Genomic DNA, 25,666 nt, shown 5'->3' on the forward strand with positions numbered 1-25,666 from the left:
CAGAGCACGACCACCTTGTCAGCTTTCTTCTGTTCATTCGCATCAGTGTTTTCGCCATGGAGGAAGAAAAATGTTGTTTTCGCAACGCTTCTTTTGCCGTTATCATGCGATTAGTGCATGGTGACGTTTTCCCACGTGACCTCAGCTGGCGCGCGTTTTGAACGCAACTAAAGAAGAAACGCGCGGAGTATTATCTGTGGCATGTCTACCGAATCGCCTGCACTATGAAATAACGCTGAAAAGCGTGTACAGCGCGATATGGGTGCAGTAGTAGTAGTAGAGAACTTTATTTCGCAACGAAATGTTTGTGGGAATGCAGCTTGAGTGTAGTTTTTAGATGTTATTACTAACGGCTTAAGAGCCAGGTATAATGGCACCAAACGTAACTAGGGCGAAGTGAAGCTTGCCAGTCATTGGACAGTAACGGCCAGTACGTCTACAGCATTTACTCCATACAGCACGTTTGTGTATGCTGTGTGGCCTGCGTTTTGAACTCGTGCAGCCACCTTCGCAATGCTTTGAGAACTTGGTTGCGTTAGAAGGAACGTTATGGGACGAGTTATAATCTGGCCTCTCGTCAAATGGAATTTAATAGTTCAGGGTAATGGAGAAAACACCACTTGTTACTCAACTGACAGTGCTGCTGTTCCGTATTGAACCCCTTCGTAATTGGTGGTGCTTCTCCCAAGCTTCCTTGCATGTGTTGTTCAGCTTAGAATAAATAATTTCTGTGCCATGCAGTTACAAGTTTGTGATGTACCACCTAGTGAATTGGGCACGAGTACAGCACATAATTGCCAGATGGAATGAGAGGCCTGTTTTGGAATTATGAATACCTACGGGAGATTCACGGTCAAAACTTACCAGTCCCTGCCAGCACTGTCGAGGCACAGGCTTAACACACCCAGTTTCACTGCTACTTTGGCCCACAGAGAGTCATTTCGAATGTCCTTTGACTACTGACTTTGCACGCTGTTTTATTCGGTCACCCGCAGCTCTTCAATACCAATAAAGCAATAAGTGCACCTTCACTGAAAACACACCGGCTTCGGCAATAAATCACCCCCGTCACAACCAGAAGATCATACAAAAAAGAAACAAGGTCCGTTTCTGAAATTACTCGAGTGATTCGTGCTTGAGCACATTTACTGCGAGCCGACTCACCACTGGCTTTGACAATTATTTTTGCCTTCACACAATTCCACAATAAGCGTCCAGAACTGCAAGGTTTGCATCATCTCGTTGTACGAAATTTATTCTCGTTCTCACCAGCTAGTGGCAAGTGCACAGACTTTGTCGCAGTTACAGCCCATACTGCAGCTTTCACCGTTATTTGTTAACCAGTTTGTTGTACCAAACATCGCCACATGACGTTTTGGACCACAATAGCAGCAACACATCTCAACCACTGCCACTAGCGAGGTCCAACTTATATAATCCATATGGAGTCATTCGTTTCCACAGCAACCCATGTAATTCACACTCCCATCCTGCCCAGACCTTCCACTGCAAACACTGATGGCACTTCATTAAGATGAGTGATGGTGTATTGAAGTGACACCACAAGTGTTGCATACACAGATACTCAACATTCGCCGTGATTGCCTAACCTCCCTAATGCCCTCGGAGATGCTCATACCAATTGGTGCTGCTAAAGCAAGCCTTGTTGCACATAATCTTGTCAAACATACACACAGGGAGGGGAACAACACACAAACGTAGTGAGCATTTTGATATGCCAAATACACGCCGGTCACCAAAAGCACTCTTTTAATGCACTATTCGCAAGCCAACTGCCAGCATGTCAGGCGGGGCAGGAACTGCCCAGAGAACTCCACGGCGCCCAACCACAGGCCAATGAATGAGTAGCTGAAGAACCGGGAGGTGGCGTCCTTTGGACGAGGATGCTGGAGTTTGTCTAGAAAAGCTTCTTTACAATTGGTTTGAGAAACGGGAAGCCGCCGCTGCTGCACGGAGACCGGCACGCGAGTTACCGCGCACACACCGAGTTGACGGCTTCCGAGGGCCACGAGATGGCAGCAGCAGTAGTAGCCAAAGACGAAGACAGAGCCGAGCCTTCATCGCCCCACACTTCCCCCACTGGAGAGAGGCCAGCCCCTCGCCCCCGGGGGGTGGAGAGGAGGCGCCCCGCGAAGCACCGCAGTCTGTACACCGGTCGCCGCGGGGCCCAGGGAGGAGAGACTAGAGGGTCGTCGTAAACAACAACATGTGGCCCCGCTGCGCGGCACAACAACAAGCGTCACCACGCCGCCCGACACAGTCCCGCTGCCATCACGTCGAGGGCCTCCGCCTCTGCGGGGGCGTGTTTCCCCCGGCGCGTATTCGCTGCGAGCGGCGCGTCGTGTGCTTGGCCTCGCGGCAGCGCTGGCAGGTGAACTCGTCGGGAATGTTGTTCCGGCGGATCTTGGCGCACGACAGGTGGATCCAGGTGAGGCACTCGGAGCACTCGATCATGGGCCGCCCCGCAAAGGGCTTCAGGCAGAAGCACGTGATGAGGTCGTGCGAGTCGTCCTCCGCCAGGGGCCGCCCCAGCGCCCCGCCCTCCTCTTCTTCCTCCTCGGCCAGCGAGCCGCCACCTGCAACGGCACCCAGGGGTCATCGATGAGTCCCACAGGCAGAGCTTCTCTCACCACTGGGCAGCTTAACGAGCACACGGACGCTGTACTTCTGGCAGGAAGGATGTGCAACACTTTAGTTGAAATCATGCGTCACGAATCCAAGAACAAGCACCTGTAGAGGACGACACCCAGCTCAAATTAAGAGGCCTCAGTGCAAATTACACAAAACAATTACCCCATTACGAAACACCAGTTGCTGCACCGCGGAATCGTTCTGCAGCGTACCTCGATTAGCTGTGCTTTGTTTCAGAAACCACACTTCTCGGCTGACAACTCCACTGCACTGTGTCGGGCAGATCCACAAAGAATGGCGGAAGTGAAAAAGATTGTGGCAAAAGAAGCAAACAAGGCACTGCTGCCTCGTCATTACAGGTGTTCCAATAGCAACCAAGTATGTCCAAGTAACCCTACAAGTCACTTTCCGGATGGGAACGACAGTGCAGAAATGGGACGAGAAAGAGACACTGTGCACTGACTGGTCTCACAACATTACACCGACTGGCTCCGCCCACTACTACCTTAACTGGTGACAGAAAAGCCCACAAACAATTTGCCTACACAGCCCAACCTTTAGAAACTGACCAATTGGGCCAGCTGATCTTATGATCATTGGTGTACTTGCTGTGTAGTACGTATCCCTTTGTTCACTTTATTCCTCGTATTTAGCCCCGCTGATAATCAAACAGTAGCCAAGGAAGTGTGCATTCCCCAATCCTACTACCCAATTGTGCTGGAATCTCTCAGCCACACCACCCCCTAGCAGAAACACTGCACCACTCTGCTGGTCCCAACAGCATCACGTGTGGTCAAGAGGCACCGCCCAGTGACCGTTTCACTACCATCGAGTTGCCGTGTGATGGCCACTTGTTCAACTATGGAGCCATTCCGTGCTTCTTGCTACCACAATTCTAAACATTCACTGCGCTCCCCGCAGATGCTCGCACAACTGAGAGCATACCACAACACAAAACTGCAAAATGCGTGCTCGTGCCATTACTGGGTGCCCTATGAAAGCGCCGTCGTAACTGCGTTGCAACGCAGCTGTTTCGCCTCAAGCTACCCACACTCCTCACCCAGCAGAGTCTTTCACAAAGTTTTACAGTCGCTGCGAAGAACTGAAACTCGTGACACACGGTCACTTCCCCAGGTGATGATCGGCTGTGCAAGGCTTGCCGAGCCCTTACTCGCCAGATACCGCCCGCTCTGATGGCAATCTCCAATCGGCCAGCCACGGGCCAGTCCTGTTGAGCGTTGCTTCCTGGACGCAGTGGCCAAAACCTTTTTTACTGCTCATTTCCTCCGACCTCCTCGCACCGTTACATTAAGCGGAGGCCCGAATTCCCCCCGGTTCTTGGCCAGCGGGTTACACAAAAGCTCAATGCTTGTGCAACGTGTTAACAGAACATCACCGATGGGTGCGCAAAGCCAGTCCGCAAACACAGAAAAGTGTTCACCTCAGCACATTTTCCTTCTACAACACCAGGGGCAGAAAAATCTCCAGCAAAACCACAAGCTGTGCCCACACTGCATGGTTCTACAAACTTCCGCACAATAAGCAACCCTCAATAGCAGTGCTTCAGCAGCAACCAGAAAAAATTAGCACGTTTTATTTTATGTGAAATACTCAAATTTCCTCCCCAGGGCACAGAAATGTTGTGCATCCAGCATAAACAAATGGTATGGTGCAACGATTTTGCTGAGCGTTCAGAAATATGCCAAATCAGCCAGTGGTGCTGTTGCAGCGCAGTGAGCGGCAGACGTCACACTCTCCTCAGCACCAATCACGCGTAGCCTTTTTTCTTTATGTCCTAAGTGATCTAGCATACCTGCCAAGTCGACTTGCAGAGCAGGCAGTGCTCACCAAGTAACAGCTGACTGACAAAGGCTCATTGATGGGAGCTACTCTCGACTTTGGAAATTTTCAGTGAATTCATCCTCTTGACCGAAAGATTTCTTTTTTATCATCATTGGTTGCAAGATTTGTCACGTGATTCCGCTGCTGAATGCGACCAGTTCACACAGTTCAGAAACAATTAGGAAACGTTTGCAGTCAAGACGGTGAATCCAGGGAAAATTCTGAAGTCGAGAATAGCCCCTGCTTGAGGCAAAAAGTATTGGCAGCAGGCAACAACATGCAGCTTTATAAGGTACAAGCTTTTCTGGACACTCGAAGCTAGTCTGATTTCACCCTTTAGCCTGCTTACGAGAAAATTCAAGTCCTGGGTTCGCCAAAACTACGAGGCGCACGCACTAGAATCAAAGTGGTCCAGACACTTTCCGACAAAAAGAAGCAATGCACGAAATCTCACATCTTTCAACTTCTCGTAACAGTGGCAACTCCAAAGCTCGCGACGAATGCATCTTCAAGAAAACCTCACTCAGTGTATTAGTATTTAAAAACACAAAGGCCAAACAAAAAGCAGCTAACTCCTGTTGCAACAAAGGGGAACATTTGTTTTTGCTGCTCTAGTTGTCTGTTGAGTCGTTAAGGCATTTTTTATTGCTAACATTTCCCCTCCGATCGTGTGCAGCTGGTACTCCATACAGCTGCTTTGTTCAAATGAACCAAGCGCTGACTGAATCGACAGAGTGTTGTCTGATCACTGAGGTACAACCTACTACTCTCCCTGGATGAGGTGCTACTGCCCTTCAAGCCGCTAAAATCTTTGTTTGTCAAGCAGTGCCTTGATAATCCTAATGCACTTAGTGAAGACAAAAACCAGCTAAACTTGTTAAACGAGGTCCACACACACACGTGCCCTGTGTCCCCTTAGATCTCTGCTCAAGCTAAGCTGGTTTTATCTTTCGTATGTCCGAATTGCTATCTTAACTAATGCACTTGCCCGCACAATGTGAACTCATCATTAGGAACTGGCAACTTTTGCAGCGAAATCATTTGTGTCTTCATCACTGAGCAACATGCTAGCAAAGGACATTAGCGATGCATCCGTTTGCAAGAATAACTTTGGAAGGTTAGCGCAAGCCCACGGCAACTGTTTTTCCTCGAAATTGGTTTCGGCGCTTACTGGAGAACTAGAAGCTATTCCTTTGTTATACTGTGGTTGTTTGATGAGGGAGGTTGATTGTCACTGGAACTTTGTTCCCGCGAGTCTCAAGGGCATCATGTGGCAGCCAAATGCCAAACATAGGTCAATGAGCGAGACATTACTGAAAAGTTTAGCATAGCTCTGAATGAAAGGTGACCGAAATTGCTTGGTCGAACGAAGCAATACTGATTTAACTGCCTGTGGTGCATTACAGGTTACCCAGGAAGCGTGTTGGGCATGCTGGTAACTCCTTACAAGGCGTTTTGGAAACAAGACGAAAGCAGAAACTGAAGCGAACGTTTGCTAAAGGTGGTGATGAAGAGCTACTTGTTTAGAAGCTCATGAATGTTCGTTCAGGTGGCCTTTTCAGAAAGGTATAGGCAAAAGGAAACGAAGAAACCGTGCAGAGTGCGGCAGGTACTCTCAAGACAGACACCGATTCCAGCGAGTGGCCGCAACCAAAACCACAAAAAGCGAACTTCGAAACTTGAGCTTTTTTGATACTGGAGGCATAAAAAGTCGGACCAATCAAAGGGAATGTCCAATGAGAGGATGTTGGGAAATGTGATGAGGAGACATTTTATACGACCCCTCACGCATTGACATTCGTGCTCCAAAAAAACAGAGCCCCCGTGCGCACCTTTCGTTTCAATGAAACACGCCAGCGTTCGATGCCGCGCTTCGGCCGGCGGGGCTTTTCGGGGCTCCGACTTTTCCACGTCGCGGACGCTCTTCGCCACGCCAAAACAGCCGCCACCTTCAAGGGCAACGCAGTAGACGGCACCGTTTCAGTCACACTGCACTCCACTGCTTGCTTGCGCGAGCAGGCACACACACAACACTCTCGCAACCGATTAGCATCATCATCATCCAGGACCAAAACACAGTCAACTCCACACAAGTCGTTCCAGAGCTTTTGCTAAAGACAGTGGCTGCTGTGGATGTCAATTCAAACGTATCCACTTTAGGCAAATGTTTTGACGCTACCCCAATCACTGCAACACTGCAAGCAATGCCAGGAATCCGTGCTCCATGCAGCATAGTGCTGTAGTGTCCAGATATCAACTACCTTGCCATTACATTTCTCAAGTGGCACGTACGTGCTGCAATTTGGATGTAACAGCTTAAAGAACAACTGCCACCAACCCATTCATTGTTCACCCCCATCCCTTGCCCAAACATTCTCAGTCTAGACCCACAGACGCAGTCTTTCGCTTCCCAGGCCTGTTTATCAGCCCTATCGCCACCTCCGCCGCTCGATTGCCTTCGTTTTGTGCTGCACTGTCGTCCAGGGGAGTCTGTTCAACAATCCGCACCGTCTGCCTCCTAAACCTCACAGTGACAGTAAGCGCACAACTTTCCATAGCTCCTACGGATAGAGAACGCAGCAACTACTCAATACGTTGAGAATCACAGGCTCTGCTCATTTAAAACACTTCGCGACAACGCGCTGAGAAGTCAGTGCAACCGCTGGCACGGTAGCAGCAACTTGCAAATACTAGTCCACAGCATCTTATCGATACGACTGCAACTTCCAATTGACCGCTTGTGTCCGCGGGTGCCTAAAGCGATGTCTTTCACTCGGAACTAAGTGCACCAAATCTCTCCCAACGCCACAATGCTCAATTTAACAGCTTAACAGCGCAGGCTTAGCTCTCTGAAGCATACGAGGGGTACAAGCTGCTTCGATTGGCCTCGCAAGCACTGCGTCTCGAACACATACGTCCCAACACGCTTCTCACGAGCTCCGCTCGTCCACTAATTGCAAATCGGCGCCACAACTGCGAGAGCCGCCATCCTTCGAGTACGACTGCAGGAAAGTCGCGCTACACACGACCGGGTGCCTGTTCCACACCACTCGAGGCAAATCGACGACGCCCCGCGAACATCGCTACCGTACTACCCTCGGCGGGTGCCGAACCAAACCCCGGCTCGTGGGAAATCACTATCGCTTGGCGCCGGGACGTCATTCGATCGCGAACACGACGGCGGCCTCACCTTGCTCGGGGTCCTGCTTGACGCTGTCGACGCTGTCGGCCGAGCTGTCCGACGGGCTGGCCGCCTTGTCTCGCAGCTCTTCCTGCTTGACGCTCTCGTAGTTCTCGTACTCGAGGATGAACTTGCAGAAGGAGATGAAGTCCTCGGAGGTCCGCTGCCGCTTTCGCGGGGGCTCGTCGTCGGCCTGCGCAACAGAACGGCGACCCTCCTCACAGCGCGGCCGACCGACGAGGGGCGCACCGTCGCGTCGCCCGCTCGTGCATGGCGTCGCGGGGAACGTCACCGGCGCGTTCGGGCCCCGGAAGGTCCGCTCGAAGAGGGGACGTCGGCCCGCTGCACTCACCGTCGTCGAAGTGAAGCGCTCGCTCCTGAAGACCAGCGTCTTGGTTCCTGCGAGACAGGGGAAATCGGGGTCATCATGACAGCGGCCCAGAGGTCCCCGGAGACTTTGCCGGGCCTGGCACGCTGTCGGCGCCGTCAGGGACCCCCGAGGCCCGATGCCGGCACCGTGCGAGCCGGGGACTGGTGAAAAACAGCGGCTCCAGCGGCGGGGACACCAGTGGAAAGTGCCCGTCGCCGAGCCACTCGGCGAATGGAGGCGCGCCTCCTCCGAGGCTAGCTCCGGCTCAACCTACCGTTCACGTCTCCTTCCATGCTCGTCGGGTGCGTGCTGGCGAGGAACGATCATTACATTGTCGACTGGTTCAGCCGAGATGGTGAGAAAAAAGGTTGCACTCGTAGAGTCGGTGGCGATCGCGGGCGCAAAGCACAAATCACTCGCTGCTACAGCCAGACGACTTCCCGGCATTCCTCACTGCTTGGAGCGTGCTCACCAGCGCCTCCCAGACGGAGGGGAGTCCGTAGGCGACAACACTCCCTTCCCCCTCCTATCGGCGGCAATGGAATCGACCAGGCAGGCGGGCGTCGCCAACGCCGCTGTTATCGGATACGTGCTACGATACGCAAAGTTTGTTTGCTCGCATCATTTAGCTCTCGAGGCCGTCACTTGCTTCGCATCCTCGGCACCACAGCCTACACCATCGCGCGCGCTACTTTTCCCACCTTTTCACTGGTGATCTCAGGTCAGCCACACATCACGCGCTACTTGGCGCATTTGCGCGCGACAGGAATTTAGTTGCGAGTACAAACCACCACAAGCTGGCAGTTTATAGTTTATTTTTGAAGAGCTGGTACCGATTAGCAGGGAAGGAGTGAAACTAATGATCTCTTCCCGTTAACAGGAAGTGCGATTTTTCTTTCACTTTCAGTACGCCGTTAGCAACTGCTGAAGCTTCCCAACCGTGGCACACTAGTCGCGAATGAGCGGTACACACAGGCGTCACGATAGTTTGAAGACTCTTTATTTTTTACTAAAACAGACTGTACATCGTATTGTCATAGTGGAATAAATACAGCGATGAATTGCCATTGCTATAGAGTATTGTAAGCAGGCTCTCTCTCTCCTAACAGCGCGAGACACAAAAGCCCTTGTTCCCTCTTAATGGCAAAAAATAAACCGGAGGGACAAGCTAAAGATGCAAACATTAAGACACAACATGACTAGAACTTTACTCGAGGGAGCAGAAAAAGGCAGCACTTCTTTTCTTCGCTATAAGTCAACAGAACCTAACTACACGTTATGCCGACCCAGCTTGGCACAGTAAACACTGGCGGGTTCTGTGAGCAACGGTTCAGCGATTCCTCACCACTGGTCTGGATGAGGTGTGCGTAAACGACCGTGCCGCAGGCAGGCACGCAAGTATGCGAAAACAACCGCCCCAGTTTTTGCAACGCACGATGCCCTTTCCGGAAGGGCCAGCTTGGTAACAGGTCCCGGTCCACAGTCTCCCGACACACAGCGAGATTTTTTTCACCACAGACACGCTAAATTCAAATTTCTACAAAGATGTCGAGATGGCTAAGCAAGCGAAAGTAACAGGAAAGAATAATGTACCTTGGGGGGCCCCAACTATACTCTGTTTCACAAACTTTCATGCAGCACCGCTAAAGCTGCCACGGGAACGGCGTCAGCCAATGAGAGCAGCATATTACAAGGAAGCACAATGAGAATACTCTTTGCAACGGAGTGTTGTCGTGCCTCATTACACAATGCAGCTACCACCGTGCTGCACGGAATTAGCGGAACAAAGTGTAGTTTCACATTGATACTTCAAAGCACCGAGTAGAGTCGTTTAATGAAATGACACTTTCTGCAGCCAGAACACAGCAGCACATCCAGATTTGGACTGTCTGGGACAGTACGTGGTCAACGTGATGTTTGCGTCGTGACACCAACTACAACAAATGAGATGCGCGTCAACTCCTCCCGGCAGGCCTCTAGCAAAAACAAACACTCCTACTCACAGACGTTCACTTTCAAGATAGCAACAAGACCTAAATGCACTGACTTCGAAGAAAAGTGATCGCCGCACCCGATAGGACACCTCCAGTGTGAAGTTGGTTGTTCGATGCGGCACGCTAAGGCAAAACATGTCCTCCGATTTCACCAAAACCGTGGCGGCAGAACCTAGACGGCGACTCTCGAGCCTCCGAGGGTTCGCCAGTGTCTCTTGGCAACATGAACACAACGCAGTCTTAATGCGTATTGTACATATGCGCGCATCCAGAAAGGTTCGTCAGTATTGGCAGTATCTACCTACTACTTGCACTGTTTTGAACGTTCGTGCCACGCTCTCACCAGTTCGAAGCAACAGTCTCTATGCAACACTCAGTAGCACTTCCATCTTTGCACAGCATATCAAGATCGAGTCACGCAGCGTCAAACATCGCTGCAGACTCGCTCTCATTACACACAATGCACACACATTTCTATTGCACGTTGAGGACCCAGTCTCCGGCTCAGACCGACGCGTAATTTTTTTTTTTTCCAACGCCAAGAGAAGCACGGGCAACAGCAAAAACCACTCGGCATTGCCACCTTGGCAAGCCATGAGCGCACTCCTAAAGTGCAGTTTTCTGAGTACGCTGTGTAGCAGGTGAAGTTCCGAACAATTTGAATGACAGCATAAACACAGCTGAAGAAAGTCTTGCGGGAGAGACAAAAACACAAGAGCACCGGCGATCTAACGTCTCCTGACCCTCACAGAAGACAAAAGCTTAGGCTGGGACTTTGAACAAACCCATTTGCGGGCGAACTCAACTTGAAGGCAGTGAAAAAGGATAAACACAGTGAGAGGCTGGTCTCCGCCAGCACAACTCTGCCGAAGAGCGCACAACACAAGTTCACAGGGGACATCGGGCGAAGCAACCAACAGCAATGACAAGCACGGACAAAAAAAGTTACCGGGTTTCTCAACGCAGACGAAACGAAACCTACCCGACCGGGAAAGCCACTAAAACAGCTTAAAATATATTAACGTGGAGAAGCAGGGATTGTTGGGCCAGTTGGTACGACTACATTTTGGTAGGCAGGAAGTGTACTGATGCGGCAAAAATGTCCTGAAGACCCCAATGTGAGAGAAAAGAACTCAAAGGCGAACTTGACAAGTCACTGGCTCCTGAAAATTAAGAATTCAATTCGTTTTGCGCACGTTGAGACAACGCTGGGATGACAGTTATCGGAGGCCCTATAAATGTGAAAAGCCTCCGTGATGTCCCACATTACATAGTGACGCCGTTAAGAAAAGAGCTTCCACATCTGCCAGCACAGGAGAGTGTTCTGTGCACGGCAACAGGCAGTGAAGCAAAACTTGCCTTCAGGCCCCTGCTCTGCTTCGCTTAGTGTTTATGTTCTGCCTTCAATTTTTGGTATCGTACATTATTTACCGCCGTTAGTATTTACCTCTTATTTTCTCTCCTCCACTAAAGTGGAGGAGACTGGCCCCAGTCGAGACGCTAATCCACTAAAGCCATCAGTTGAGAGTCAGTGCCCTGTGCACAGTACTTTCTCTAGTCTTTGGTGCAGTTTCTACCAAAATTCATATAGGTACATTTGTACCAACTCACCCACTTTTTCATTTTAGCATTTCGGTACACTGAATATGATACGCACAGCCCATGGTGTTCCTAAAGCACCCCCGTTGGCACCACCAACATTTGAAATGCCTGACGCCACAGCGAGGCTTGTTGTTCACCAATGTTTAAAAAAGGTCCCACAACAGTCCAGTTTTGAAGGGAAACCAGCCACCTGCGGTGCGCTTTGTGTTATCAGACACAAGGAAGAGATAACAACACGCCCTGTTTGTCTACTCCACGAGGTTATCCTTGCTCCCTTGCACAAGAAAACAGAGGTTAGTGGTGATAGCTCTTCATTCGAATCGGGGGTTCTCCGCGCTGTAGCTACACCTCGGCTGTGACAGAAATGTCGTAGTGGAGAGCTACGAATTGATTTTGACTTAGAGGGGCCATGAAGACAAAATACAACTCCGCTCAGTTTCAAAGAACTAGAGCCTTTCACAGCTCACTCAGCTCTAAAGTACCACCCGCAAATAACACTTTTAACCGAGAAAGTGCAAGATATAGTGAAAAATAAAAGCCGCCCCACTCCACATGAAACCTGTCGGAAGTGCAGAGCAGTGATTTGCCATAATGGGTTGTGGCACCGTTATCCACTCACTGCTACCACCAATCACTCTCTTCGCCGCCCTGTCTCGCTCCTCTCTTGATAAATAGAACGGAGGTTTGTCCAATGCAATTCAAATTTCCCGCCTTCACAGTGCTCGCGCGCCCCCTGCCTAGGAGGGCGCGAGAGGGAGTTCTGTTCTGTTTGTGCTTGCTTTTATCCCGCATGTGTCGGCACACCTTACTGTGCAGTTTGAAACGGGGCGTTCTTGGCGGCTACTTTGTCGCTTATGTAAAAACCAACCCAATGGGCGTTGCTAACTAAATGGATGCGGGAGCTGCCTCTTAATAGCGTTCATCATCCCTCATGTGTGCCTACAGTTTTCTTTGCACTAAACAACGGGGAGATGTATGACAAGCGCCAGCGGTTCAGGAGTTTCGAAGGTTATGACAATATAAACAGCTTGGTCTTCGAAGCCTCTGTGGGACGCTCTTACGGTACGCTGTCGGGCTCTACTTGTGTCCGTTATCTCGCTGCGCCGCCTGATTCAGGCATTCGCTCAGCATTGAAGTGTTACAGCGAGCGAACAAGCTACAACAAGGCGAGCCCTTAAAATGCTCTGCACTTGAAATGTTCAAGCTTCACACTGCAGTGACATGTTATGGCCAGGAGGGATGTTGAATGGGCTGGCATTAAAAGTGATACGATCAAATACGTCAGGAGGCCCCCCTACCATCGCCCAGTCGTGTTTCCTGGCATTGGCGTAGGTCGGCAGCCGCCAATCGCACAAACAAGATTCTGTGATGTCCTAGAGAAACCGCTGGGAAGTGGTTGGGGAGACACCACTCCTGCATTTGCTCTGCTTAATATCTTCGTTATTTGTTTGAAGTTTGTGATGAAATTGGTGTTGTCATTTATTTATTTATTTACTACAAATACCTACACTGCCCACTGGGCATTGTTGTAGGGGGGTTACAGTAGAAAAATATAAAAACAGCAAATTATAACCAAACAACATTATCGGGATAGAGGGGCCTTTTTAGTGAACCAATCTTGTATTTTGTCTTCACGGCTCCATTAACAAGTGCCTGAACCTCAACATGAGGGCAGTCTGTACAAGCGCAACATTGGTGTGCTCAAAATGAAGCTTGAAACATTTTGTCACTTGACTTCCTAAACCTGAAGCCTGTTTCATACCCGCCGCGGTGGCTCAGTGGCTAAGGCGTTGCGCTGCTGAGCACGAGGTCGCGGGTTCGATTCCCGGCCGCGACGGCCGCTTTGCTGATGGAGGCGAAAAGCAAAAACGCCCGTGTGTACGAGATTTCGGCGCACGTTAAAGATCCCCAGGTGGTCAAAATTAATCCGGAGCCCTCCACTACGGCGCGCCTCATCGCCTGCGTTGCGTCGGCGCGTTAAACCCTACAATCAAGCCTGTTTCATAAAGTTTTGCAACCTTGGAGACAGGTTTAATGCTGAGAAAGCCCATAGGACTGAAATCACAGAAGACGTAGAAAAGAGGGTTAAGTAATCCACAAAAGAAAAACTACACGCAATGGTCAATGCACCGCATAAACATATGCACCAGCAGCATAGGGAAGCCTAGTGGCCAACTGATAGAGATCACATTTCCTGCGCTAGGAGTTTCGCATCAGACTGTGCCGAGAGAGCATTTGCCGACATTCACTGAAAATGTAAAAATTAAGCAGCCATGCCATGAACACAGGGGGGGGGGGATGGGTGGATGAGCAACACAGCTTCACCCACAGCGTATTTTCAGGATCCCTCAAGCTTCGCCGAGGCTAAGTAAGCTCATAAAACTCGCGCCTGACCTGCTCTGCTCTGCTCTGTGCATTTATTGCTTCTCTTTCAAGCCCTTTTCAATGCCACCTAGGCCCGCAAACGGCAATACTGTCAAACCGTACAACTCCGCAGCCGCAACTATTTGACGCTTTGGGACTTCTAGCATGTTCACGGCTGCCAAACTTCGCGACGCCTGCCTCAGAAGAGCTCAAGAAAATTAAAGATGCACAAATGAAAAAAAAGTTTTGCAGCATTAGCCACAATAATAATAATTACTTTGCACCAATGGGTGCTTAACAAAGCGCACCCGGCCTAACATGGCAACCAAACTACACACGATCAACTCACTCACTCGGGTGGAAAGAAAGGTGCTGGCATTCACTTAAAAGGCAAGTGCACTGCACAAAAAAAGCGCACTTCCATAACTGCTCATTGAGTGCTATAGAACAGGGTGCCGGTTAGCGCTAAACTATAAATAACTATAGTCAAACCACGGGATTTCAGCCAGAGCCGATAAAACTGCCGCAAAACTACACTAGGTAGGTGGAAAAAAATGGCTGAAGCTATTCTATCATTAAAGTGAGCGTCCTGACACAAAGAACAGGCCACACTAAGTACGTTCTTTTTGCATAGCATATTCATATTAGTGCAAACTGTTTGCCACAAGCTCCGGCACAAAAGAATGAAACAAGGCCAAGCTATCAAACAGCGAACAAGCTTTGGAGATTGCACATGCCCCATCAGCCACATGAAAAAAAATTCTACTGCTGCCCATATACTGCAAAGAACTGAAGAGGGCCACCTTGGAGGTGTTGGGAAACAACTACACTGAAGCAAGAAAACGACAAAGCAAAGCCCTTAGAAATGACAACGACCAAGCACTGCTGCTTCATGCTGTTGCTTCGCTGATCAGTTTCTATCTGTACACTGTACTTTCTTCACCATGTTTTAAAGTCATGTCCCGACTGACTCAAACCTGCCCGCAGCTCCGTCAAGCTGTCTTTGAGATAGCTTTTTTCTGCTGGCCTCCGGCATTGTGTACTCTGCACATGATGCCAATAAAGTTCATCGTTTATTGTTCACAATCCCGATAGACGTGGGTTTCTATAAAGACCTCTGGAGCGCTCGCCTATGAGATATTAAGCGGCCAAAAGCATTCATACGACATGTACTATCTGCGACAGTGACAAGACAGGCGTGCTCTATTAGTCCTGCTAGTAGCTGTCGGCTACACCTAACATTCTTATCTAACGTGCGTTGAGTGCCGTGTACGACGGGCCCTAAGCTACGCTTCTTTAGTGGCTTGAGGATCTTTTAGTTTTTATCTAGGGACGCCAATGGACCGACCCCCTGTTAAGAAGATCTTTCAGTGCTGCGTGCTTTTCATCACCAATAACAAGCTACGCTTCTTTAGTGGACTGAGGGTCTTTTAGTTTTTATCAAGGGACGCCAACGGACCGACCCCCTGTTTAAAAAGAGATCTTTCAGTGCTGCGTGCTTTTCGTCACCAATAACATTCTTATCTCCTCCAGGAAAATTCCTCTGCCCAGTCTTGACTTGGTGTTTACCACTGCTTCCTACAAAAAGAGGAAGATTTGACAGAGGGCTTTGCCGTGCCAAACAGAATACTGTGCAAAAGTGGTTACATTCCTCTTTACATTCCCCCAACATTGCGGGAACGTGCTGCCCCCTGCTAGAATAAGAGCAGCTGCTGTCAGGCGTTCACTCAAGCTTAGGCCTAACTCAGGAACTCGAGCTTAGCCCTAAAGCTTAGGCCTAACTTGAGCTTGGGTCTTGAGGTCATTACGACCTCAACCGGTACTCACCGCTTGGAGTAACATGTGTATAATGGAAAACAGGAAGCATAGAATTCGGTTTAACATTCCATGCTTAGGCCTAATGTTAGGCCTAGCACTGTCAAGCAACGTCACACTTATTGTACGTTTAGCTGCGGATACCAGACAACGATCTTAGCCGTCAAAGCATGAATTTAGGCCTAGTGTCAGGCTATTGCACACCTGTTTGCACCGGCTAAGCTCAAACCACATAAACGCACCAGATTCACCAAACTGTCTTAAAATGCAGCATGCACGCTTTTTGGAATCTGTTAAAAGCGGACTGCTTTTGGAAAGGGTCAGACGTAAAGAAACAAACTGAGAAAAAAAAAAAAAGGCGATGTCATCTTTTTTTGAGGCTAAAGTGGCATCCAAAGATAGAAAAGCACGCTTCACACCATTCCATCCTCGCATCGTGTCATCAACTTCGCTCTACCGTGCGTCTTTCACGCATTTTGTCACCAAAATGAACGTGTACCAACTAGCCCAACGTAGCACCTTGCCGCTTACAGCACACGCTCAGCTTGAATAAACCGCACAAGAAAAGCCGTTCCCAAGCACCAGCCTCCCAACTGAAATAAAGGCAACAAGCCAAGCCAAGACGAGACAATGCTACGCACCGCAGAGAAGCCACATGGCGGGGCAGAAAAGAGTGAACACATATACCTGGGCTGAGCACAAAAGGTAAGAGTTTCAAAATCAATCTCCGATGCCACAGCTGAACAGCGACTTCCCCTCTCCGTCACGTTGCACGCTGGTGCAGCGAGGGGTGCAGAGGAGAGCATTCAGCAAGGGTAGCAAAACGGGGGCAGTTGTGGGCTGTTAAAGTAGGCGGGTCGCCAAAAATAAAGCAACACCTGGGCAATGAAAGTGTGCATTTGGAAGGCTCAGGTGAGTAGAACACGTGTGGTCGTTGATTAAATCTAGCGCGTGCCGACTTGTTCTCTTGCTGCGGCCACAAACTGAAGTGGAGGAAGAAAAGCAACACTGCATCACCGATGAGAGCATAGAGGGGTGAAGAGTGCACTGGAGTTGCGATTTAAAACCTTCAAACAACTGTGGAAAGTGTGCTGGGCCAAATTATTTCAAGCACGGAATCCGAGAGGGCCGGGCAAGAACCCCTCGTTTCTGAATTCTTATAAATCAGATCCCTTGCATGCTTGCCGCATGACTGTTTGCTTCTTCATGCAGCAAAACCCTCGCTCTCAGGCCTGCATACGTAATGCTGTCTTTTAGAGAGCCAGTGTTAGCTTTTCTGACACCATCAACCTGCTGCTGTTCTAAGAAGGTGGTACGGCCCAGACTTGTGAAAGGGGACGAGTGATGCTAAGTAGACGTGAGGGTTGGGTCCACTTCGAAGACTGCACTACCGTTTTTCAAACGTGGAGTGCTTACTTATTATCAGACCCCCCACCTCAGAAATGCACTGCTACTGCTATATAGCAGTAGGAGATGTGCGAGAGAGAACACACCAGCTGCCACTGCTCCGATAGGTCGGCGATGTCTTCACACCTTCAATGGTGAACAAGTTCAGGATTAGAAGAGCATCCACACCAGCTCACCCAATCCTGCAGCTTTTGCAAATGGCCACCGGCAGGTGGCACTAGCAGTCACGGGTGCTGAAGGTGCTCCAAGGCGCCACAAAAAGACTAAGTTTGAGAGAATGTAACCAGTAGTAACTTGCTCATTAAGACCTCAGCCAACCTATCCGACTCGCGTAACATCTCCTACGAGGAATCACCTTTCAAACGAACGAAAGTCACCAGCGAGCAACAACAGGGGTTTGAGCTTGCCGCTCCAACCGCTCGTCTTCACCGCACCATTGCGTGCGTATCTATCTACGTGTGTGTATCCAGCGGCTAGCCAAGACGTCGCCGCACCTTGGAGAAGGGAGGGCGGCCGGGGGTCGGGGGTCATAGGACGCCCTCCATGAAGCTCGTGTCCAGTGTCTGGATGAGGGTGCGAACGAAGGCCATCTCCTTGCGCGTGTTGTCGAAGATGACCCGCGGGTCGTCCGACGTGCAGCGCAGGCAGTTTGGCGCCATCACCATGGCAAGGTTGCTGGCGTCCATCTTGGTCAGCGCCGCGTTCTCCGGCGCCGCAAACACCTGTGCCGAGGGAAGGGAGTCGCGTTTTCACAGACCTGACAAGCTCGTTGTCGTAAGGTCTTAGGAAAACCACTGGTCACGTCACCAAACCACACTTCTGAGTAAAACAAGAAAAAAAAAAACAAAAAAACTCTGGTTGTTTGCTTGGAGAGAGTTCTGTTAAACTGTAGAAGGGGTGACGTGATATGAAATTTCTTCGGACACGTTGAACAAGCTCCAGCATTCAGTAAACCCCCTATTACAACAAAGTCGGTTCATTTGAAATCTTGCCTTATTCGAAGTGTCTTACTGTCCCAACTGCAATGTATTGGGGGAAACCATCGCCACTTACAACAAAGTATTGCCTATTACGAAGCCACTTTTCTGTCCCAACAACTTCATTACGAACAGTTTACCGTATCTCTCCATTTTGATTACCGTATAATGCGGAATATAGGTCGAGATTTTTTACAGAAAAATTTGCCGAAAAGTCACCCCTCGACCTATATTGCAGTCACTGGCAGTTGTCATCTGGCGACCGGGCAGCCCATCGAGCCCATCCAAACCCCAAAGGCACCATCGCCACCACCATCAATCGGACGCATCGCCATCTTTGTTTTGTTGCTTCTCTTGCTGTCGGCGAATGTGTGCGTGCTATTTTCTTCTCGCTCAAAATGAGTTTAGACACTTGGTGCCAGTTCACAGCAGCATTTAAAAGAAAAGTTGGGGGTTTTCCAAGACCAATGACGTGTCCGCCTTGCGCCAGTTCGGTATCACCAAAAGAAGTGTTGCTAGCGGCGTTAGCTGAAGGGGCAGCTCTCGGTATGCAACGCTCGGAAGACCTCGCTTCATGGGCGCTGCTCTGTGCACCTGTGCTGCTGTACAAAGGGGCAAATTTTGTCCGCTAGCGTCGTGCGATGTCTCTACGAATGGATACCCCAAGATGTTTGCTGACCGCCTGCACAGACTGGCTGTCGCTACGGTCTGCACACGAGTGTCCCATGCTTTGCCGCCTCCTTTCAACTGGGACATTTAACACAATCCCCGAGCTCCTCGAAGCCCACCGCCTTAGCCAACTTGCTCGTCTATCCGCAACTCCCACAGGTTCGATCGTCCTGCAACAACTCAACCTCACTGCTCCAGGCCCCCCCGCCCACCTTCACCCCCACCCCTATCTCACTGCGAAAACCTCGAAATCCTCCCCCTTCCCCGTCACATGCATCCTAACCACCACGCAGCCCGACGAAGGGCCCGCGCCTTGGCACACTTACGCCTATTCCCCCCATCTCCTGACTCCATTTACGTAGACGCCGCGGAATATAGACACCGACCTGCTTTTGCGGCTGCTATTATCACAGAAGACAGACCGATCCCAGCAGCGGCAGCCACCATCCGCACAGCCCACCCCCACGAGGCCGAGGAAGCGGCAATAGCTCTGGCCATAACACACCAACCACCCCCATCTCACATATTCTCCGATTCTAAGACGGCCGTACGAAATTTCGCGCGGGGACACATCTCCTTCCCTGCTCGCCAAATTCTCCTATCCCGCCCTCCTCCCAACAAAATCATAATCCTGCACTGGACCCCCGGTCACGTGGGCTTTGGCGGTGCGGAAACGGCCCACCTGGCCGCTCGAGGACTCATTTACCGAGCACCAGACGTGGACGTCTCACAGCACGGCGCACGAAACGCTCGCGAACCCCTGCTTACTTTTAGCGACATTACCACACATTACCGCCTAGAGCGGCTAGAACTACCGCCCCCTCACACGTCTCTTCCTTCACCCTTGGACAGATTATGGCGACAATTACAGACCCATTCCCTCCCCACCAGACACGTCCTCCACCACATCTATCCCACATTATATCCCCGCCCAAACTGCCCGGCATGTGGCGCTCGAGATACCACGCCACACGCCATTTGGGAATGCCCCTCTTTACCCCCGCTCCGTTTACCCAACTCTCCCACTACAGTCTACGCTCGTTACTGCGGATCCGGCAACAACGGACTTTCGGTTACAACAGACCATTTCTGTTGGTTTGTCTGGTACCCATGCATTTTAAATGGAGTCCACTCCGCTCACAACGGACCCGGCTAGAGCAGACTATCGGCTACAACAGACTACATTTTAGGCGAAAATTGTTTCGACTGAACGTTTATAGCGGACTTCCGCGGGGCCGGCGCCCGGTGTGCTTTTTCGTTTATTTTGGCAAGAAAACTATTATGTCTGGCAACATTGCTGGCAGCCGGGTCGTTGGCGCAGCCAAGCCAAGCCAGTGGCTTTTTTTTTTGTGCGACCAGCGGCATGAGCGGCAGGGTAGCTGATTTCACTGTCGGATAAATTAAGCGTAATTAACGCTGTTGAACACGACGAAAAACAGGCTGACATCGCCAGAAGTACAGGCCTTTCTAAGCACAGTGTCCGCTGTACCATCAAGAACAAGGCCGCTGCCGATAAACGCGACTCCGCTGAGATTGAAAACAGGGCAATCGAATACTCGAAGTGGTGCACTCGGAGGCGAGTCTGCCCTCGTCAGTTTTTTTATGTAATAAAAAACTCGGGTTCAGTGAAGTTAGGCTTTTATTATTCCCAGGCATGCATCGTTCCCGTTCCGTTCGGTGAAAAAGGTAAGAAATGCCTCAAGTAGGGGTTGTTCCCCATCCATTGTGTGCAATCTGCCGGTAACCGTGCGCAGTCCAACTGGTCTAACTTTCGATTTTACAGCTGACCGTCATCAGATTATTTCATTACATCTGTTTCAATGACCAGAATAAAATCGCTAAAAATGTGGAATCTGCCTTGAGGGAACATCAGGCAGCGATCCGATTTGTTTGACGAACGGTTTCGGGAAAACCTGCCTCGTCGTGAGGGGATTTAAGGGGGGACGTGGCTTTCAAAATCAACTTTTTTATTTCTTTGTGGATTTTGATGAAAATTGGCACAGCAACTGGAAATGCTTCTGTGATAACACCATAAAAATTTGAAGTTAATATTTTGATAACTTTTTTATGTATGAAATTTTCTTTCTGTTCCGCTTGTACCGAGCTTGAGCGGCTTATAAAACACGATAGAAAACTTGTTCGAAGTGCTTTGCATTCCCAAATGAATGGACGAGGTCGTGACAGTTTTAGAATTTTTTTTTTACAACACAATGTTTTTTAGTTTTCATTTTTTTATAGGTTAATGTGCAACAGGCATGTCAACTGTGAACGATTATTTGAATAAAAAAATCACAAAAAACAAATCTGGAAAACTAAAAGTGTCACGACCTGAACAGTTCATCAAGGAATGTAATGCAAGAAACGGAATCAAAATAGACCCAGCGGTCACGAAGAAATCCCTGGGACAAGCGACACAGGTGGCAAAAAAAACTGTTTTGAGAAAACGGCTTCCGAAGTTGCAACATAGGTTTCACATATCAAAAGTCGTCACGGTTGTAGCCTTTCATGTCCTTTTGAACATGGGGCTTCTGGAAGGCCTTGCCTTGAAATTGGAGTGCCTTTTCAGCCTTTCTCTTTCCAGAAAACATCATTTTCAGCTCCTCCGTGAAGAGTACATACCCCCCCCCCTTTGCAAACCAAACGGAGGGGAGATGGGTTTCAATGGGCTTTCAATACAAAGTAGGTTAGTTGGTTGGCTGTATCGCACTGGACAACCTCCTTTTGCAGTGTTATCACCATGGCAACAAGTTAAGCATTTTTTTAACTTAAATTTGAACATTTTTGGCTTTTTTTTTCATGTTTTATCTTGCCTGGCACAGCAACTTAGTACTCATAGTGCAGGTGTTCATTGCCAAAAGTTTGCATACCACAAGGTTGAAAATGAGCTACTTTGAAGCTTGGTAGAGTATTCTGCATAACTCCCAACTTCAATGCAAGAGCATATTTTTTTTTTACTACTTTTGACATTCAAGGCATCCAATATTTCTCGCAGCACAGCTAGTATGCCCTGAGCGATGGTATCAATAATTTCCCTAAAAAAATCACTGTTAAATGCTGCCACAGTAACGTACATTTTTAACGCAGAGAGCATATTTTTATTCCTATATTACTAACTCAAACCTGTTTGCATGAAAATTACAAGTGCACGGGAAACGTTGCGCAAGAAAGGCGATATGGCTCGCGCGCATCGTAGCGCACGCTTACCGCGACATATCGAGCTTTGATTATACCTGATATAGCTGGTCAGGTCGCTTTTAAGATTAAAACTAACGTCGCAGGCATTAATTACAACTACTGGCGTTCAATCGTAACCGGTTGCCCAGTCATGTGATGCTCCAATGCGCGTCGGCTATGCCGTGCGCGCCGCAGCGTTTAACGCGTCGACCGTTTCTTTCTCAAGGCTAGCGAGCCCACAGTCAAAACACAGCAATAACTAATCATGTAAACATCGCAAATCCGACTAAAAGTTCACTTCACGAACCGCTATCGCAAGCGCGCACACCGCGTCACCCTCCGCGGTCTGGCGACGGTAGAGTCACGCGCACCACGAAGCGTTCGATGACCTCCGCCTTTCGAGCCACACAACTTCCCGTAATCTGGCTCGTTATCTCTGGCATTCCCATCGCGATAACGTCCGTGTTGAATACCACAGATTGAACAGAAACTCGGCTGAGCGAAGCGGCGAAAATGAACTCAATCCGCTCGCTACGCAGCTCAGGCGGCCGCCATCTTGCGTTGCGCCCGCGACATCCAATCAGGAGGGTCGGTGTTCTGCGCCCCGACCGGAGGACCAATAGCGCTTCAGCATCTATATCTAGCTTCGTTTGTGCGTCGTTTCTTTTCTGCTGTTTGTGCGTTTGTGAATGAACGAAGATAAAAGAGACGAGCGGAACGGGAACGACGATCGCTCGGCCGATCTAACCATATCAAAATGGCCGCGCCCGGTGGCACCGTTGCGGAGATAGAGCGCTCCGAAAATTGCCGTTTTTTCGCCCTTTTGCGCTGATAGTTTGTCACCGCGCCTGACAAAAGTATTTTTTTATGCCACTTTGCGACGCTTTTCAGCGTAAAAACTTTGCAGACGCACAGAATAGGAAACATAGAAGCCGAATATGTGGGTTTCAAAAAAACGATGTTTTGGTCATTTTTCCGAAGTTGAAAGCCGCGTCCCCCCTTAAAAGAGCCTAGCTAATGCTGATGGGCACGACTGATGTTTTATAGCTGGTTTATAATTGCGCCTAGTTATATTCTTGCGTTATTTGCTCAGCTTATCTTGCGTCTTTACAGGCTTGACCACATGCGCTAGGCCTTTTCGAAGTGCCGGTGCTAAGTTTTGGAAACGGTGTTTACGCGATTCTTTGCCCTCGCGCGAACACTGTGCAGAGGTGCTGCAGGCGTGTAGAAAGAACAAAGTGTATATACTATGCATGCAATATCGGTCAAAGTACTCACTGTAGAGCTCCTAGCCCCCCCCCCGTCGGATACTGCATACTTCGGCTACAGCGGACGTTTTTTTCCGGATTCAGAGGGTCCGTTGTAACGGGCGTAGACTGTACCTGGCTGGAGGTGACCGGGAGCTCCTCGCCTGAGCTACAGCTCCTGACCGCCACTAGGGCTCAGGATTACCTGGCGCGCCTCCCTCACCTGAGGGACACTCGCTAGGACTGAGCCTCGTCAGAAATAAAGTTATTCTCTCTCTCTCTCTCTCCCATGCTTTGCGCTCGCTTCACGATGACATGGTCTTGCGAGTGTTTAAGAAGTGCTCCATAGGCAATTCTCTTAACTGCACCGAGGACGACCTGCTGTGTGGGCGACAGCGAGCCAGAAGCAGTCATCCGATGATAATTCAGACAGTTTTAAATGAGTAATCTGAGACGAAACAAGTTACAGTGTCAATAAAGCAATGGTTGGTACTTAATTATTTTGTTTTTGCATTTTTTGGCCACAAGGTAAGGGGGGTCCGACCTATATTCCGCCTCGACCTATATTCTGCATTATACGGTATATTCCGCATTATATGGTATTTGTTTCGACCTCTCGAATTGCTGTTTTCAAGGCCAGGAACATTATTCTGACATAGCATGCGTGCCTGCATAAGTGCAAAGCAGCAGTGAGGATTCATGCAAGTGTTCACTATTTAGCACCGTCTACATGCGTGCATTTCATCGCAGAATTTGAAATAGGCCAATGCGCAGAAAAAGCATGACACATACCACAGCTGGGCAGTATCGTGATGCTAGGATATCGCGATAGTATCTCAGACACACTTTTGAGCATCTGTATTTCAGTGTCGAAATAAGATGCTCAAAATGTATTTACAAAATGTATTTACTAATGTACGAACAAAATGTATGAGGGTATAGGGAATTCATTGTAGTGGCTTCAAGGCAGCCAATTTTTGCCACGCTCCAGGTGCAAGAGTAATGCGAAAGCCTTCTCACATCAAAAGTGTGTCAAAACCTTCGCTGAAAGTGTGCCCAATCGATCGCCATAGCTTCAAAGACCCAAATCGCAAGCGAAAAACGAACCCAGGCAATGATTTTTCGCACAATAAGTAAATGTATCTATGAACAACTTGATTGTATTCTGAAACGTGGTTATAAATCCTTCTTTATGATCGTTGCGTGTATTTATTGTCTTACCTAGAACCGTTCCTTTTTGTGCGATGTTCAAGTAACCGTTCTAACACAATGGAAGCCCAATGGTTTCACGCATGCACCGTCTGTCCAGAGACCTTTTCGGTCAACCAACCGGTCTATGGGGAAATGCATGAATGTTTTTGACGGGGCGCCATTGGCCCCACCGAGAAAAAAAAGCCTCCGCTCTGTCAAAAGGAGGAGGAAAGGGAAAAGGAGGCATCCCCATACCTGCAGGAAGCGCACGAGGTAGGCGAGCACGCGCTGGTGCAGCTCGGGCATGCGGCGCACCAGGGCCAGGGCGGCCTGGGGGTCCCCGCAGCAGTCGACGCACTCCTGGTACAGGGCAGCCGGGATCAGGGGCTCGTGCAGCTCCCGGTACCACAGCTTCAGCAGCGAGGCCGGCACGTGCGGGTCCCCCGCCACGCCGGGGGGCGACGAGGGGCACTCCACCCCCTGCCACTCGTCCAGGCGCACCTTCAGCGCATTCACCTGCACCGTGGGGGGAGGAGCAGGCGGAGGAAGGTCGGGGGTTCTCACCCACCACTCGGGCCAGTGGCCTTACAGGCATGCCCGTAATAATACCGTATTTTCCGGTCTATAATTCGCAACCCTTCAAAACGACAGTTTTTCTAAAACAAAACGTATACAAGTCGTACCAGTGTGCAAGACGCACCAGCGGAAAAAATGCATTTGGTAATCGGGTAAACTCCTAGCGGATCAGTCAGAAAGTGCGGCGAAATTACATGGTTGCAGCGGCCGCTGCCCCTGTACACATCCCCCAGTAAGCAGTGCTAGACACGTGCATCTACTGTCCAAAGTCTAGTGCATCTACCGTCCAAAGTATAGACAGAACTGACTTCTCAAAAATGGTTTATTGATACACACGGACGGCATGTACTTCCAGACGGCGTTTAGGCAAAGCCATCGAAGCCTTTTTTCTCCGACTCGCTGACAAATAATTCCTTCATTTGGACCAAAGAGCTGTGTCTCTTAACGAGCGCTGACATCACGCAGCACACAGGCACCTTTTTGAGCGCGGACCACGCGCCGCTGCCATGCACCGGATTTATTCCATACGTAAGTTGCACTTGTGCATAAGGCACACCTACGAAAATTTCAGAAAAAAACTGCGACTTATACAGCGGAAAATACGG

The 25,666-nt window shown here is 49.6% G+C and overlaps 2 protein-coding genes across 4 annotated transcripts in view; both read right to left on the bottom strand.

Annotated features, from left to right (window-relative positions):
- Window positions 1–1,542: 1,542 nt before the first annotated feature.
- LOC144162303 (PHD finger protein 23B-like) lies at window positions 1,543–8,549 on the bottom strand. Of its 2 annotated transcripts, XM_077692779.1 has the most exons (5): window positions 8,320–8,534; window positions 8,028–8,074; window positions 7,685–7,868; window positions 6,327–6,443; window positions 1,543–2,597 (listed from the first exon to the last, which is right to left on the bottom strand). In XM_077692779.1, exons 1-5 carry the CDS (start codon window positions 8,336–8,338, stop codon window positions 2,293–2,295), a joined length of 672 nt encoding a protein of 223 aa, XP_077548905.1. In that variant the 5' UTR covers window positions 8,339–8,534; the 3' UTR covers window positions 1,543–2,292. The 2 variants fall into 2 exon arrangements, with proteins under 2 accessions (XP_077548905.1, XP_077548906.1); XM_077692780.1 differs by lacking the exon at window positions 6,327–6,443 and having other exon boundaries at window positions 8,320–8,549.
- A 396-nt stretch (window positions 8,550–8,945) lies between these two features.
- Rhogap93b (MyTH4 and RhoGAP_KIAA1688 domain-containing protein RhoGAP93B) overlaps window positions 8,946–25,666 on the bottom strand; it is a 39,807-nt gene continuing 23,086 nt past the window's right edge. The window contains exons 10-11 of one of the 2 annotated variants that reach the window (XM_077692775.1): window positions 24,741–25,001; window positions 8,946–17,949 (exon numbers count right to left, since the gene is read on the bottom strand). In XM_077692775.1, coding sequence (XP_077548901.1) covers window positions 17,755–17,949; window positions 24,741–25,001 — 456 coding nt within the window. In that variant the 3' untranslated portion in view covers window positions 8,946–17,754. The remainder of the gene's footprint in view (window positions 17,950–24,740; window positions 25,002–25,666) is intronic. The other variant, XM_077692774.1, reaches the window with a different exon arrangement.

The sequence above is a fragment of the Haemaphysalis longicornis genome, unplaced genomic scaffold, assembly GCF_048455015.1.
Source record: "Haemaphysalis longicornis isolate Haplotype H1 unplaced genomic scaffold, Haemaphysalis longicornis Haplotype H1 scaffold_12, whole genome shotgun sequence".
Classification (NCBI taxonomy): domain Eukaryota; kingdom Metazoa; phylum Arthropoda; class Arachnida; order Ixodida; family Ixodidae; genus Haemaphysalis; species Haemaphysalis longicornis.

Excerpts from the sequence above, each read along its gene's own strand:
- LOC144162303 (XM_077692779.1), bottom strand. Across the intron at positions 7,869-8,027 it reads AGCGCTTCACTTCGACGACG|GCCGACGACGAGCCCCCGCG; the intron begins GTGAGTGCAGCG and ends TCTGTTGCGCAG. Across the intron at positions 2,598-6,326 it reads GTGTTTCATTGAAACGAAAG|GTGGCGGCTCGCTGGCCGAG; the intron begins GTGCGCACGGGG and ends GTGCCGTTGCAG.